We start from the raw sequence: 17,948 nt of genomic DNA, 5'->3' as shown, positions 1-17,948 counted from the left end.
AAGTACCATTCTGAGTTTGGGTCAAAACTACTTAATGCATTCACATTCTCTAAGTCAGCTTTGATTCGGGAAAACTCAGCTTCACATTCCGCAGACCATTCAGGTTTTGCATTTTTCTTGAGGAGAGAGCGTATGTTATACACCTTGCTGGCAAAATTAGGTATAAATTTGGCACAATATTCGGCCATGCCCAAAAGGATCTCACTTCCTCTTTCATAGAAGGGGCAGGTGAATCTACAATAGCATTGATTAACGAGGGCTTGGGTCTCACACAATCTTCACTTATAATATGTCCTAGGTAAGACACGCTCCTCTGCGCAAACTTGCATTTACTAAGTTCTACAGTCAGACTCACTCTTTGTAAAACATCTAAGACATCATTCAAAATCTGATCATGTTCTTCTTTGGAACCAGCAGCTGCCACTGAAGTCCTGGAGTGGAATCCAGAAGGAACAACACAGGCGTTTCACGCCACGATCAACTCAAGCACATAACGTTATATGGCAATATAATGTAATGCAAAACATATTAATTAAGAAACACAACACTTGCCTTCAGACTACCCTAACAAATGAGACTAACGTAAGTTTTCACCCAAGACTGTACTTACTCCAGCTTCATCACACAGTGAAAATGTAACACTTTGCATGCCTAATACACTAGCAAACTTACACAAACAATGCAAACTCGGAGCTCTGCTTCTTTCATCTCACACACTGACAAACTGTGGAAAATACACAATGCACACTACCTACACTTTCACGAACCTTCCTAATTCCGAAGCCCGTCAATACGCCTAATGACTAACCGGAACTGCTCACGCAGAAAGGAAATGAGGTGTCGCTACATACTGACTTCCTATTGCTTGGGGACAACAACTGTGGACCATCAAACCTTGTCTGAAGGGCGAGAATAAAACTCCTTGTCTACCATCACAGACCTATGCTAAACAAAACAAAGAAAAAGCATCGACAATATCCGCTTCCCTCCAGCACAATTCACAGAAAATGTGGATCCTTGGCAAACCCTTAAAAAGAGGACAAATTAAACATTCATCAACACATGAAAAGAATTATGTATATTGCTTACTACCCGTTTGTAATTCATGTGCGTGGATTGGCAAACACGTCCACTGTGTTTCTAAAGCTTAACTTATCCTACTTTAGGATCCACTACTGACGATAGTGTACTCTCATTTAAGGCACCTCAGCGAACATTAGATATTGATGCCAGCAAAATATGCCTTAGTAAATATGCCCCAATTAGAAAAGCATTAACATCAAACCCAATGTTCAAGCTCCACGCCCTACAGGGAAAACCACAAATACAGAAGCACTGTCTTCCATGAAGAGAACTACATTGCTACCCTAAGACTGTAGCTACTGAACATCCTTTCTTTTGGATGAAAGCAGAAAAATACTGACGCTCATTTTTTCCAACCTCTCATACCAAGGTGTCACCTGGTAGTCACGAGTCCCAGGTCGCAGTGCTGGATCTATTAATTTCTTATAGCTTAGAAAAAAGAGTGAGTCGCAGCGTGCCAGGTGGTTCTAGCACCCGCGATTGAATAATGATTGTAGGTGCTTTACCTGCATTTCTCTGGTGGCAAAGTAATCCAGTTCACAGTTTTGAACTCACCTAATGTGCCCTCTCTTATCACCAGCACTGGTGCCTGAGCAAAACCCCAAGCCAAACTCTTAGTTTTCAATAGTTCTGCCTGGTGCCTCATAAAACACTTCAGTACAACCGATGGAAAAAAAGATAATCCAACAGATGGACAGCAAGTGCTTCAAATAACAGAACTTCGGCCAAGAACTGCCAAAAGGTCACAACAAAGAATTGGAAAGGTTACACGACACCGCACACCTGCGCACCCCACCCAAAACAACAGCTACACATTCACAGGTGCCACAGAACATAAGAGTTATGCAACGGCGCTCTGCTACAAAGCGCCGAAGGGCACACAGCAGACACACCCACCGCGCTGTACTCCGCGGCGTGGGCACCTTGGCCTCTCCAAGATTTCCAATCAGTGAGGAAGAAGGAGGCCAAAAAACATTACCTCAATAGTTAAGGCGAATGAAGGTGCCATGGCGTAGACAACGACAGAAATCTCTTTTTACGTTCACGTTGTGCCTTTGCTCACCTATGAACCAGTTCACCGTTGTGAATGTACAGAACAAAAAGAAAAGAACATGGACAGTTTTACCTTGATTGTAGAGTGAAATATCTCGACCAAGTCTGCTGAAACACACTGCTGAGGATTTAATGAGATCTTCCTCCAAGCTACATCAAGTTTAGTTGTTTGGAAGCGGTATCCGTCACGCTTCACGAGTTCACCCCTCACACTGCCATACTAAGTACAGGCAGAAACATGCTTGTCTGTGATTATCAAAGACTGGTGAGCGATGACGGTCTTCGTGGGGGGGGAGGGGGGGGCGGGGTGTTCTAGGAAGTGTTTAGAACCTATAAGGGAGTGAAGGTTTTCCACTGCATAATTGGGTGGAAGCACTGGTTGACAGTTACTGAAATGTAAACATGACTGTTTGGTCGTGGTATATTAATGTTGGGATTTTGAAAGCATGCACGTTGCCCGCGCACATGCGCCTCAGGTGACGACATAGGGTGGGCCGGCATTTGGTCTGCCGCCCCTAGGGTCCTGTTTCCTCTCTGCTGACATTCCGCTTACAGAGCCATATTTATCCTCGCAGGGCTTCCTTCGGGAGCCTCAGCCTGGCTTCGCCTCCCTTCCCTCCTCCCCTGCCAGGTTCCCTCTGGCTCCTGCCTGTGTCTGAGCTTTGGCTGCATGACTATTCCCCGCAGGCCTCCTGCACAGCCTTTCCCAGCTCTTGCTGCGCCTTGACAGCCTCCAGCACTGACCCTCCTCCCCCACTCAAGCCCTCCACTTCCTGCATTCAAGGCCTGCTCTCCTAGAGTCAGTCCTTCCCCTCTGACCCCAATTCCTAGCTAAAGCTGCTTATCTGAGAGCTGCAAGACACTGCAAAGTCTCTAATTCCCTGGGCCCCTCCCCATGGTCCCCGCAGAGCTTGGGCAGGTAAACACGCCTTTCATCTCCTCAAAGTCTAAGGAGACATAGCAGTTCTAGACGATCGGCACAAACCGTCCGTGCATTCAAATGTATAAAAACAGAGTTGGTTCTAATGAGTAATCATCCGTGCTAAAAACTACAAACTATTGACAATGGCTAGTGTTCGCTAAGGAGAGGTGACGTTTTAGCTGGGCCTATTCACTAGATGCATCAAATTTCACTTGGACCAGAAAATCTGACATCTGGCCGGCTCCCTGAGCCAAGGCCTAATTTCACTCGGTGCCTGGAGCAGAGGAGAGAAGCCTTCCTGCTGTTCAAACGAGGACCCTGTCTCTTGCGCACAAGCTTACTTATGGGCTATTGAATCTGAGCAGAGGCTAACCCATTTTCCAATTCTTCCTCAACCAGGTACACGAAGGATACATTAATAATCTATGTGGTTAACCAGCAACATCTCCAAGTATGCCCTACCTAGCACATTCACTAGCTATAGGACAGGCAGCTCAGAGTCCATTCTTCGATGACCATAGCCCTGGGTGACCAGTCTACCAAGGCAAGTGTATCATATAGCCAATAGTCATAGCCCTTAATTTGGAAATCTCGAGTGCAAGCCTCGGAGGATGATATGCCCTACTAAAAACATTCACCTGCCTGATTGATGGTCATTCAGTCAGCTCATTCTTCAACCCTCCAAGGTCTGCGCACTCAACTAATAGACTATCCCTGAGAACATTCGGCTAATTCCCATGAAGCATCCAACATCAAATGTGTCACCATGGGCAACCAATGGTTCCCCACTGCCACCTTTTATTCACTACCCCTTGATGAGGACATCTAAATATTTTATCCAGCTCACAGGAGTGAGAGCTGGTATATGGTGTTTAAAATTATTTACTCAAGGACTGAAAATTAAAAGTACGGAAATAGGAGACGACACCTATGAAGAGGTAACTAAAAAGTGTAGACGATAGTCAAGTGTTTTAATTTAAATGTGTGGGTGCGAGCAAAAGCCAAGGCTGCAGCGTAAAAATAGAATCCGAGTCCCCTCCACCCATACAGAGTCGGTGGAGAGAGGCCCTTTAGAAGCTGGCAGAGTTGTTTACTTCTCCATGGCTGTGGCCGGGGGCCAGGCTGACAGCTGTCACTCATCCCTCCCTTCCCACAGCTCGCCCCCTCCTGGATGTTTGTCACTCCCCGACCTCCAGCTGCAGGACCTGCGGCCTCTGAAATGAATTTGTGGTGTGTGCCACAATCAGCTAGATGCCCTTTCTCCCGGTCCAGCAGAGTTGCACAACACAGCTCATGGTCCACTGGTGCCTAGGTGTGAGGGGGGAGATACAGTGGTAGCTCATGTGTGAGTCCGCTTACCTGAGCACGGGGGGGGGGGGGTTCAGCCCCCTCCCTCCAATGCCCACTCTACAAACAGAAACTGGAGACAAGCACGGGGAGAGGGGGGCAGGAAATGAGACACCCAATCCCTCTTAGCAATAACTATGTGTTGCCACAGCGGCTGCCGTCTCCAGTATGTATGTATTGGAGGGAGGGGGGCGCTCATGTCTCCCCCTCAACAAGGTAACTGCACCCTGGAAACTGCCTTTGGAAGTCACTCATGGCGCCAGCAGTGAACCGAGGAGCAATCACCCACAGCTCTGCTGCCAGCACGCACATGTACAGTACCTATATAACAGCACCAGCATACGACAGTACTTCTCTACGAAGCACCGACGAGACTTCCATCTTTCTTCAGTACACCATACCTCTGCATTACCCCACAACCCATTAACCAATGAACTGGTCTATATGGGACTTGCATGGCCTCCCTTCGTGGCACCAAACGCCCCTGGAACTCACTAAACCTGGCGGGTAGGCGCCACATTAGCTCTACAGACCCTCAACCCTTCTATAGAGCACCACCCTGCTTATGAGAGCCAGCATTTATCACATATAAGATATAACATTCCTCTAGGTTATGGTGCCAGGTTCCCTCTAACTAAGAGAAGGGATCATTTCACGAGTCACAGAAAGTGTCTACAGTGCACCTCATTGTATACGAGAAAGCACGACTAAATGAAAAGGGACTACCCCACTCAAAAGGGTCAAAGGGATCAGTTACTAAAAGGGCACTGCGAGGAAGCCACAGCGCCTCCATAGGGCCACAAAACCCTCAAGGCCATACAGAAAACCACATGGGAACACTTTTGTACACACCAACACACTCCTCTGCTAAGACAGCACTCCTGCTTTAAGAAACAATAGCCGTCATAGGTCAGCTCAGAGGTATAGCACCCATCCTTTCGGGCACAGTGCCCTCCAAAGTGCAAACACCATCGAGGAACAATTTCCAAATGTAAGAGATAATGCACCTCTCTGCAAGGCACCGAAGCCTCACACTGCCTTCTGTGGAATACAGCGCACCCTGGGGTATAGTATTCTTATGTGCGCCACAAAACTCGTACATCAGGTGTGCTACCCACAGAACACACCTCCTTCAGGTGCAGCACACCACATGTGGCGAGCAGTATTGCCTGCCGGTGAACAGTGAGCCCTGGCAGCAATATCACATTGTGACGAGAAGTAACCACCAACTGATACTAGCCCATGTGAGCAACACAATCACATGGTGGCACCACCTTTTGAGGGGCAGTATCCAGTGTGCACTACACCCCAGCAGGAGCAGCACCGTCTCCAGATGCACAGTATCCTCCATGAACACCATCACCTGCGTATGCACAACACCCATCTGCGAGCAGTAGCGCTATCTCATCGTGTATAACTCTCCCCTATGAACAGGACCACAGGTGATGCACAGAACCCTCTAGTTGCTGTACCTCTTTTCGTGAACAGCTCCCTTACCTGAAGGCTGTACACCATTCCTGATGCACAGCAGCAGCATTGCTCTTAACAGTACCACCATCTGTTTCAGAAGAACTGTTGACACCACCATCCAGTGATGCGACGCACCACTTTGAACACAACCTCCTGACGCACAGCACCATGGTTAGCAGAAGCCAACCCATGCACTGCACCTCCCTGACAAGTAGTACTCCCACGTGATGAACAGAAGCGTCTGCGAGCACTAGCACCTCCACACGCACAGCACATCTCTGCGAGCAGCACCCCTCTGAGCGCTACCACAGACTAATGCACAGCAGAGCCGGATGAGCAGCACTACCTACTCACGCACGGCAACTCTGCACTGCGAGAAACAGTACCACCTCCTGGTGCACAGCACATCCGTGTGAAGCGGAGCAGTACCTCTGAGGGTACGCCAGGAAGGTACTCACCTGGTTCCACCAGTCTCCCAGACTCCCTGCTCCCGCCACGGCCTCCTCGGCTCCCCCGGCCTCTGCCTCTTCCTCTGCCGCGACCTCTCCCTCTGGCTCCGGTCCCTCCGCGGCCGCTGCCGGGGGGACCCGCTAGGATCCCGGGTACTTCTGGCCCTGGGGCCACTGTCCCTACAGTTCCTTGGCCCTGGCCCAGCGGCTCCCCGGGTATTTCAAGCTCTGATGGGGGCTCAGCTCCCCGGCCACGGCCTCTCCCGAGCCCCCTGGCTCTGCTCGAAGGCCGGCCGCGGCTCCCCCGGCCCCTGCCGGGGGGACACATGATGGTAGCCCCCGCCGCCGGTCTGCCCCGGCCCCGGGGGGGTCGGCCCCGGAGTGCTCCAGTCCACGGGGGTGCTGTCACCGCGTCCACGGGGTCCTTTCGTGCCCCCGGGGGCTCCCCGGGAGCCTGGCCGCCCGCCTCCGCCGCTCCGCTGTGCTGCCCCCGGGGGTCTCGGGGGAGCCCCGCCGCCCGGCCCCTGCTCCTGGGCGGGGGTCCCTGGGGGGGCGCTGTCACCATGTCTGCTGAGCCCGGGACTGCCGGGGACGACTCCTGGGGCTCCCCGGGGACGGGGCTGGCCGCCGCCCCCCTGCCCTTGCCCCGGGCGGGCAGCTGCGCGGTGGCCGCGAGGGCTGCGGTCCCGGGGGTGCCGGGGCTGAGCTCCGCGCCGGGGCTCCCGGCTGTCACCGCCCCCCTTCCCCGGCCTCGGCCCGGGGCGCCCCCGGCTGCCGGTCTCCCGCGGCCCCTCCGGCCTCGCCCCGGCCCTCCTCGGCACCCTCGGCTCCCGGAACCCCCGGCCTCCGCCGCCAGCATCTTCATGTCCGCGGCTCTGCCCGCTTCAGCTGCTCCGGGGGCCGGCGGGGCTGGGCATGGTGGGCGCGGGTGTCTCCGCGGAGTTGGTGGGGCTCCTCGGGAGGGCAGTGCTCCAGAGGGGTCCCTCTGACAGTGGTCCTCGGGGGTGGCTCCGCAGGCGGGGTTTCGCATACAGGTTTGGGGCACCGCCTCCTGCCCTTGGGGCTCCGCCCCGCGCACGGCCTGTCACGGGTTCGGGCTGCCTCGGTCTCCCGCCGCCGCTCAACCTCCTGCGGGCTCCTCCGCCTCCTGCCTCCGCTCCGGACTCGGCTGTCTGTGGAGCCGCCTCCAGCGCTGCGCGCGCAGCGACAGAGGCCCCGCCCCCGGGACCAACGCACCGCCCTCGCGGCCTGCGCGCGCAGCCCGGTCGGCCCGCCCCGTCGTCAGACCCAACAAGACCGCCCACGTGCCCTGCGCTCGAGCACACACCGCCATCTCCGCCTCCCATTGGCTTAAGGCCTGCCAAAAACCCAGGAGGCTACTTTTTCGGCACTACAGACGCCCCACTGGAACAAACCTCTAAGCACCGCCCCTCCATCGAAAACCCTCCAGCTGTCTTTCTTGCGAAGCTTTTTTTTTTTTACGGAATAATTAAAAACCACTAATAACTAAAGGCTTAAAAGTATGTATTAAAATGAATCCAGCACCAAACTCCATCTAATCATTTGCAGCTTAACAACAAAGCTTGCTATCAGCTCCTCACTGAACTTTAACGGTTGCAGGGCGCGCATGTGTTCCTCCGTTCCAGGCACCTGAACACTGGTATGTGAAAGTCAGCATTAAAGTGTCAGCAAGGTACCCATATTGGGTGAGTATGGGTTTCCAGCGATTCTAGAGCGATGCGGGTTGGCAACTGTTACTTCCGCATCTTTTTTGTTACACCAATCAGATTCTGACAAACGAGGCAGCCAAAGGAACGCCACCTTTTCCGCATGCGCATTCTTTTGTTTGACAGATGAGCAAACTGCGCAAGTTCCCTGCGCAGGTCTAAAGCTCAGTGGCGTCCATGTTAAAATCAGTCAAAACGTCTAGACTCTTTAATCAATGGGAGGGCAGCGAAGAGGGTGGAACGTTCCCGCATTCATTCAGTATGGAATGGAATGAAAACAAATGACGTTTTGCCTGTCTTTTCCATGGCGGCCGGCTGGGACATTGCCACGCCTTAAAAGGCACTGTCTTCTAAATTATTCTGACGACATATGTCAACAAGGCGGTACCTTTCAAATACTCTACGCATGCGGTTGCCTTTAGGAAATCCCCGCCCAAGCGGAAGACACTTGGTAAATACTACAACTCCCGTCATTTCTGGCTTTTGACTACCCGAGAGCAGATTCATGGGGTTTATAGTCTTTTGGTAGATTATTACCTGTGTTCAACTCTTCGCTATCACGCATTTCAGAGTGCAAGGCAATAATACAACTCAAGTACTGCTGTAACTGAACATTATTTCACACATTTCTATATCAGTGCCAGTTAACCATTGCCATATGCCAGCAAAAAATGATTTATTGGTTTAGAAGCACCCAAAGTATTCCATCGCTCCGCTCCCTAGTCTTGAGACTTTGTAGAAGGGAGAAGGGAGAATGGATTAGGGATAGACATGTCACTGTTGGGGCGCGGGCTTGTGGTATAATGGAAGTGAACATTATTGCCTTTCCAGCTCTCAATGCATTGGTGAAGGGGTGCCCCAATCCAGACCTGTTACTCCCTCTCCAGGGTGCTTTCAATTTGAGTTTACAGTTAGTTGGTTGTGGTCTAAGTCCTCCCTATACACCTTGGGCATGGTGTGACTTTACAAGTGTACCTCGCAGCATTATCTTCATTGCAAAACCAGAACTTGTACTAAAAGTCAGCTACAGACCCTGTTTTATGACCGGCCTGTACTGATAAGATCAATGTTGTATTCGGATGTATTTGAATGTATTTATTAACTGTACAATTAATTAAAATCATTACAGTAAAAAATATAAAAACAAGCAGGTAAAAGAATGGTTCCAGTAAAAGTATAGAGGCATCAGATAAAATGTGGTTGATGTACCATCCCCCCTCCCCACGGCACCCACCAGATCAGACAGTGCCGGGTTTCATTGACACGAGTCCTTGCACAAAGTTTCGTGAGCACCTGCGTGAACCTTGGTAATTTCTACTTCAGCAATCTGTAGGCCAATCTGCTTGGCCCTTTCATTGGAAGCCATAGATATGGTGAAGTCTCAGTAGGAAAGGTGAGTAGGTGCAAGGCTCTGTACTTGTTTGGGGGAAAGCTGCTTTATACCCCTTATTGTGCTGTGCAGGGCACCATGGTTTGATTCTGTTCGTTTGCGGCCTTTAAAGCAATCCTAATCTGATGAGTACATTTCCCCCGTCTTGCCAAGGGCCTCGTGGTTGTTTTAGAAAAGCACAAGGCTGACGCTTCGCTACATGTCTTGGTTCCCTCGGTGATACAAACTGGGCGGAGAAGTCGTCAGCATTCATTCCTAAGGGTGGGGCAGCAGCATAGGGGATGTAACCAGGATTCCCTCATGTAGGAGGACAGTCTGCAGTTTGTGGATTCCCCCTTGCGGGCCCACACAGAGTTAAAGTCGGTGATTCCTAGTATACATAGTCTCATGGAGAGAATTTCGCTTAGGTACGGTTGTGCCTTGCCTACCATATAGGAGCTGTTCAGTGGGACTAAGTGGGGGCTAGAACTAAGAGATTTAAGATCCAGCTCAAATGAAATTTCGTAGACTTGTCTATTTATGGGGTTTTTCCAGGCGTTTAGTGGACTTTCTGGCAATGGTATGCGCTTTTCCTCCATCTTTAATGTGCTGAGCGCTTTGCCGAGGCTAGAGTGCCATACTGAGCTTGACCCTCAAGCTGACTCTCTGTTGTTGTCTTAAGGAATTTGTTGGGGCCCTTAAAATCCTTAAGTATAGTTTTATAATCTCCCCTTGGCACATCAGGTCTGGCCTTACGAGGCTTAGCTCTAGTCTTAGCCTTGACTTCCTGGCCGACCTTGGGATGGAGAAGACTGATTTATACGCTTCAGCTTGGGTTGCGATAAGAAGGGCGTCCTGCGACCCTGGGAAAGTGATCATAACTAATGGCTGGCAGCAATTTTGCCTTTAGGGCAGTCAGTATTGGTCCGGCAATGGGGCTGAACAGATGTAAGCTCAATTGCTTTAACAGGAATATAATCTTATTGGCCATAGGACACTGCTGTTTCAAGTGGACGTTTGCCTTGGCCCATTCCATGAGCCAAACCCCAAGATAGTTGTAGGATGCCACTGTACTGATTTGCAAATCTCCCATTAGCCACTGCGCTTTCTTTTTCAGGTGGTAGCTCCCAAAAATGACGACCTTTGTTTTCCCCTGGTTGACTGTAAGATTGTCATCGTTGTTGAATTGGTTTAGTGTGTTTAGGGCTCATTGTAGACCCACCCTCATATGGTCCATTATGGCAGTGTCAAAGGCATATTGTAGCACAGGCAGCCTCATGCTTCCTAATCTCGGTGCTGCTAGGCTGGCTCCTTTCAGGGCGTCCCCCAAATCCGCCGTATACAAGTTAAAGAGGATGGGGCCAGCACGCATCCTTGTTTCAACCCGTTGTTCGTTGTTATTTTGGGGACACTATGCCGGAGCTGGTTTTAACCCGCACCCAGGTGCCTTCATAAAGTGATCTGATTGCCTTCAGTAGGTTTGGCGGGATGCCCCAGTTTTCTCATTTCCACCATAACCTGTTTCGTACCACTTTGTCGAAGGCTGTGCTGTAGTCAATAAAGCAGCAAATGAGTGGTGGATTTTTCTTTTTTTCTGCTTTAGTTGCTAGGTGCGCTAACACCAGTATGTTGTCCATTGTCGATGACTGTGGTCTGAGGCCGGTCTGGTAGAAGGGAATGATACTTTTTTCTCCGGCCCATGTCTCCAAGTCCTTCAATAAGAGGCGGGCGTAAGCCTTGGCTTTGAGGTCGAGCAGAGCGATGAGCCTATAGGTTGATAGTGTTAATCAAACCCATTTTTAAAAAATTGGGACTAGGATGGAGCCCCTCCAAGAATCAGGGGTTTTTGCTGTCATAAAAGAGTGGTTATAAAGAGGAGTGAGGACGGTTGCCCAAAACTCAGAGGCTGTTTTGAAAACCGGTGCGGGTATCCCGTTTGGCCCCGGGGACCCATCATTCTTCATGTTCTTAAGTATCTTCATGACCATTTGAGGGTTGATCTGGGCTGACTATGTACAACGCATCTCGGCCTGGTCCCTGCCCCTCAAAGGGGTTTTGGGGGCTAGAGGTAATTTCTCTGTTTTCTCTGTTTTTTTGTGCTGGATTGGTGGGGAGGGTCCACCCCACAGTTGGGCTTTTCTGTGTTGCCTGTGTTTACATGAGCGATTGAATAAAGGTGCTTTACGTGGACCAGGTAAAGAAAAGGAGGCCCCCTTAACTGTCAACTTTGGGACAGGGGAGATAGCGTAGGAAACTTAAAAACGTCCCACAAGGTTACCGCAAAATGGGTAATAAATGGAGTAGTGAACTACAATGCGTTCTGCAATACCAATACCAGAAATATACTTCTATTGTGCTTCAGGACAAAGAGTACAGCATATACTTTTGAACTTCTACCTATAAAACCACCAGAAACTGTAAATATAATTGCATACATGCACACAAAAGGATCAAATGTCAAAAAACAGATCAAACGATAATGTTTTAGAAAAATATATATATATATTTGTCAAATTATACACAACAAGTACATTATCAAAACATCATCATAACAAATCATTAAAAAACATACATGTTGCATGTTATTACATTTATTAAAAAAAGTTTTTATAAAAAACAACTCATAAGCATTCAGGTTAAAAAGGTTCAAAAGAACAGGGGTCGACGCGGCGTTTCGGTTACAGTTAGATAGACAACCTTCTTCAGGACCAAGTTCTAGAAGGAAACATACAATTACTAATCATTTCAAACTCAACATTTTCCAGAATCATTTTCTAAAACAAATACATTTTCATTCACTATAACATTTGAACAGGTGCTACTAGGTTTTATGCAAAAAGACAAAAAACTTTTTTAAAATTTTTTTAACAAAGGTGGTCAGGTATTGCTAGAATGCATTGCACATTGGTACTAGTACCATTTCGTGGGTCACCATGTAAATTATCATAGTGAAGAAAGCCCATAATGTGGGTCAGTGGAGCTAATATGGCCCAATCTGAAGTTTTTTAATAGGAGTGCCAAATTACTGGTGTGGGGCACTTACTGGCAGGTTGCCCTTTATGTAGTGTGAAGGGTGTTTTTTAAAAAAATTTCCACCCACTTAGGAAATTACCTTAAATGGTTATAGTAGCCTCCAACTAAATCCAGGAGGGCAATTTTGTGGTTGTATAATCCGGTATGGGAACTGAGAGTAATTTCTGTTATGGTTCTATAGTTCTTCACGGTATCTGCAAATGGTAGTAAGATTATATTTTAAAATTGAGCACTTTAAGTATTTAGAGAATTGCATAACAAAATTGGAAGAAAACTACCTTAAGATTTTATGAGGATAAATCTTATGCGGGTAGTAGGAGCCACCGATAAATATTTCCTGTATTGCTGCAAATAAAAGCTCCTGTTAGTTTATTGCAAATAGGGAGTGCTAACCAACAGTATACTGGTCTACTTAAATGGAATCACCACATGTTTGTACTTACCCAGATATAAATTACTGGCAGTAGTGGGTGTTGCACTTGCTTTTCACTATGCTGGTGTAGCAGCTATTTAGTATTCAATTCGTGCTGGGCTTTGTCTTGCCACTGGGTCTTTGGGAAAAGATTAAGAATAAGTGTCTGTTTTAATATTCCATTCTGGGTTCATGTTTGAAAACAGCCCTATCGGATAGGTTTCAATATGCAGACTTAGGTGTCTAGTTTTATCAGTAGTGCGTAATTGATAGACTAATTTCACTGTGTATCGACAATTTATAATTATATTTATCATCTATGTGAATAGCGCATGTATTGCATACGTCTATCCGGAGAATATAATCGTCCATGTTATTTAAGAAAACAGCCAGTCTTTAGTAAAAGGCAGACAGATCAAGACCAATATGATGTTAAATGTCCGGCCGCGTTATACAAAGTCTATTTGAAAGTGTTGTAATCATTTTTAAGAAAGCAAAAGAATATATCAAGTTCTGACACTAATGTACCCGAATGCAGGTTAAGTAGTCCTTGATTGTGCAGAAATACACCGCACAATAGCAGTGATACAGAGTAAAAAATGGCGAGGTTTTCCCTTCAAGTCTCACTGTCACATGCGTTAAGGATAAACGAGGGGCAGGTTGCAGGCGTTCGGGCTATATTGTCTTACCTCAAACGTTATGTTCGGCCTCCCTGCTCCTACTCCCGTCGCCGTGTATCTTCTCGCAGTCGTGTAATCGAAAGTATCTTTGATTACATTGGGAGTCTCTATTTATGTTAGGTGCACTATTATTGGGCGGTAAGTTTTAATCGTCCTGATTGGACGACGTAATGTCACATGGCGACGCGTCATACGTTAGCGTCGTTTGTTTACCTTTATTGACGCTGTATGTGCCGGTGCAATAATGGTAGGACTGGGGTTTGGATTGTGTACAAACATTAACACGATGTGTGCTGAATGTAGGCGCCATAGAAAAATTAATATAACGGGAGAAATAAATATTATTCCGGCGAGAGAAATATTATTACGCCGACAATATAAAAGAACACGCAATATAATTAAGATGTTGAATGGAATTACGCATAAATGCGAAATTTCAAAATATCGGATTTATTGTTATCGATATTTATTAACCAATATGAGCAAGGGCTCAGAAATTAGGGCCTAGAATTACCTGAATAGAAGAAAGGTATTATATTGCCAGAATAATCACTTTAAGAGGTATAAGTTTTATGTGTTCAATGCTTGATGTAAAGCCGACCTAGTCATTCATTACATTGCATATGGCGGGGCTGTGAAAAGGGCAAAAATCTCGGTTGCATATAAGTATTGACATGTTCCGAAAGAGATTTTATTTCACTTATGGATTAAATGGGGTAGGGGGAATGAGCTAAGTGGAGCAGGGAGGCCGAACATAACGTTTGAGGTAAGACAATATAGCCCGAACGCCTGCAACCTGCCCCTCGTTTATCCTTAACGCATGTGACAGTGAGACTTGAAGGGAAAACCTCGCCATTTTTTACTCTGTATCACTGCTATTGTGCGGTGTATTTCTGCACAATCAAGGACTACTTAACCTGCATTCGGGTACATTAGTGTCAGAACTTGATATATTCTTTTGCTTTCTTAAAAATGATTACAACACTTTCAAATAGACTTTGTATAACGCGGCCGGACATTTAACATCATATTGGTCTTGATCTGTCTGCCTTTTACTAAAGACTGGCTGTTTTCTTAAATAACATGGACGATTATATTCTCCGGATAGACGTATGCAATACATGCGCTATTCACATAGATGATAAATATAATTATAAATTGTCGATACACAGTGAAATTAGTCTATCAATTACGCACTACTGATAAAACTAGACACCTAAGTCTGCATATTGAAACCTATCCGATAGGGCTGTTTTCAAACATGAACCCAGAATGGAATATTAAAACAGACACTTATTCTTAATCTTTTCCCAAAGACCCAGTGGCAAGACAAAGCCCAGCACGAATTGAATACTAAATAGCTGCTACACCAGCATAGTGAAAAGCAAGTGCAACACCCACTACTGCCAGTAATTTATATCTGGGTAAGTACAAACATGTGGTGATTCCATTTAAGTAGACCAGTATACTGTTGGTTAGCACTCCCTATTTGCAATAAACTAACAGGAGCTTTTATTTGCAGCAATACAGGAAATATTTATCGGTGGCTCCTACTACCCGCATAAGATTTATCCTCATAAAATCTTAAGGTAGTTTTCTTCCAATTTTGTTATGCAATTCTCTAAATACTTAAAGTGCTCAATTTTAAAATATAATCTTACTACCATTTGCAGATACCGTGAAGAACTATAGAACCATAACAGAAATTACTCTCAGTTCCCATACCGGATTATACAACCACAAAATTGCCCTCCTGGATTTAGTTGGAGGCTACTATAACCATTTAAGGTAATTTCCTAAGTGGGTGGAAATTTTTTTAAAAAACACCCTTCACACTACATAAAGGGCAACCTGCCAGTAAGTGCCCCACACCAGTAATTTGGCACTCCTATTAAAAAACTTCAGATTGGGCCATATTAGCTCCACTGACCCACATTATGGGCTTTCTTCACTATGATAATTTACATGGTGACCCACGAAATGGTACTAGTACCAATGTGCAATGCATTCTAGCAATACCTGACCACCTTTGTTAAAAAAAATTTAAAAAAGTTTTTTGTCTTTTTGCATAAAACCTAGTAGCACCTGTTCAAATGTTATAGTGAATGAAAATGTATTTGTTTTAGAAAATGATTCTGGAAAATGTTGAGTTTGAAATGATTAGTAATTGTATGTTTCCTTCTAGAACTTGGTCCTGAAGAAGGTTGTCTATCTAACTGTAACCGAAACGCCGCGTCGACCCCTGTTCTTTTGAACCTTTTTAACCTGAATGCTTATGAGTTGTTTTTTATAAAAACTTTTTTTAATAAATGTAATAACATGCAACATGTATGTTTTTTAATGATTTGTTATGATGATGTTTTGATAATGTACTTGTTGTGTATAATTTGACAAATATATATATATATTTTTCTAAAACATTATCGTTTGATCTGTTTTTTGACATTTGATCCTTTTGTGTGCATGTATGCAATTATATTTACAGTTTCTGGTGGTTTTATAGGTAGAAGTTCAAAAGTATATGCTGTACTCTTTGTCCTGAAGCACAATAGAAGTATATTTCTGGTATTGCAAGGTATTGCAGAACGCATTGTAGTTCACTACTCCATTTATTACCCATTTTGCGGTAACCTTGTGGGACGTTTTTAAGTTTCCTACTTTACGTGGACCAGCCAGTCTTGGTCTGCCACTCTTTTTTCTCTATGAACTCTTCTACTACTGAGCCGGTTTATGTGTCTCCATAGTCCCGATGAATTCTTCTGTTTAAGCAGGGAGAAAACTTTGATCCGTTCCCTCTCTATGTGGGCTTTTTTATGTTCCCACCATTTCTTTCTTAGGGCTGCCCTCGAAGATGCGATCGAGGTCCCCTCCGTTTGTCTGCCCCCTCTTTTCTTTATTACGTGTGCCTTGCACAAGAGGCATTTGTTTTCGCATATGTCCTTAGTTGGACGGATGCTTCCAGCAGTTGGTTGCGTTTTGGACCTGTAGCGTTGTGGCTGGAGGTGACCCAGACTCACTTGTATCTCCTCAACAGTGGTCTCCCAGGTTTTTATCGGTGAAGACAGCATTACAAGGATCTCTTCCTGTTTTAGATCCAGCTAGTTTAGAAGCTTCGTGCCTGTCTCATCTGTCCATCTGATTCTCCTGAGGAGGCTATGATTTTCATCCCCTCTGGACTCTCCGATGGCTTGGAGCTTAATGGCTGATGGGGCTCCCAGCATGAACCTTTAGTGGACTATGGTTGCTTTCCGACCTATCCGCAACTGTAATGTCTTCCAAACTGGCCGCCACTGACTATGATGTAATTGATCCTTGAGATGTCCCGGAAGGTCGGCTGTCATTGCCCAACATTCGAGCGTGCTTATTTCACAGCATGAGTTGAGGATAGCTTATGATTGTCGAATAGATCGTGAAAGGTTGCGGCCCTGCCCAACAGTCGAGATGAAGGTGCAGCTTTATCGAGGTCCTTCAGGTTAAAGTCCCCAGCTAAAATAACCTGGTGAGTTTTGTATTTGTTTAGGCAGTCGTCTATTTTACATGTCAGTGCCTCCATCTGATCTTTCATGGAGGTCTGTTCCGGGTTGACGTAGCAGTTTATTATTAGGAGGCGCATTGGCTATATAAATACAAACCTTTTTCCTCCTCTATCCTCCTGCTATCATTCCAATTCCAAATAACTGACTAACCTATCCACCACTTACAATGTACTTGCATGTTTCACTATACTAATTCAACACTAATCCTCTATGGGTCCCGGAGTAGCGTGCTACTCGCCGAAAAAGAGCTTTGACACCTCGTATGGGGTAGTAAGTGCTATATAAATGCAATTACAATACAATACAATGTGCTTCAGGCCTTCAATCTGTAGGGCTTGCAGCCCGGGTAAATTCAGTGTTATACCTGTCACTACAAGGGAGCTTGCATGTTTTATATAAACTGATAGGCCGCCAGATGGGCGACCAAAGAGGTTCTTTTTTATTGCTGGAACATAATGTTCGTAGAACCCTGCAAATGGAGTGCTAGATAATGCCCAGGTTTATTGAAGGCAGAGTATGTCTCCTGTTTCCAGGAAACGCATCAGGTTTTTGTTCTCACCGATCTTGCTGCTCCCGGCGATGTTCCGTCAGATTATAGTTAGTTTCTTCTTCGGAAATGGTCCTCCCCTAGCCTCCCACCTGCCTGGCCTGGTCTCGCAGCTATTAGGAATACTTCTGCGTACTTCCTGTGGTTCCGGATTGGTCCGGGAGGGAGGGAATGGCACTGATAACCTTTTGGTTATTTTAGCATGCAATTCTGATACCCATGCAGTCCTTATATCCCTTCCATCTGTTCCCGGGGGATCCTGATCTATTTTTCCCGTGCAGGACCGACCAAGGGTCCTTGCCCCCCTTGTCTGGTGCTAG

The 17,948-nt window shown here is 46.6% G+C and overlaps 1 protein-coding gene across 1 annotated transcript in view; it reads right to left on the bottom strand.

Moving 5' to 3' along the window:
* AHDC1 (AT-hook DNA binding motif containing 1) overlaps window positions 1-7,511 on the bottom strand; it is a 363,715-nt gene extending 356,204 nt beyond the window's left edge. The window contains exon 1 of the mRNA XM_078681930.1: window positions 6,334-7,511. Within this exon, the coding sequence (XP_078538056.1) occupies window positions 6,334-7,354 (1,021 nt within the window). The 5' untranslated portion in view covers window positions 7,355-7,511. The remainder of the gene's footprint in view (window positions 1-6,333) is intronic.
* Window positions 7,512-17,948: the final 10,437 nt, after the last annotated feature.

Source organism: Lissotriton helveticus, chromosome 3_1, assembly GCF_964261635.1.
Source record: "Lissotriton helveticus chromosome 3_1, aLisHel1.1, whole genome shotgun sequence".
In the NCBI taxonomy this organism is placed as follows: Eukaryota; Metazoa; Chordata; class Amphibia; order Caudata; family Salamandridae; genus Lissotriton; species Lissotriton helveticus.
This window is presented reverse-complemented; position numbering and strand designations above follow the sequence as displayed.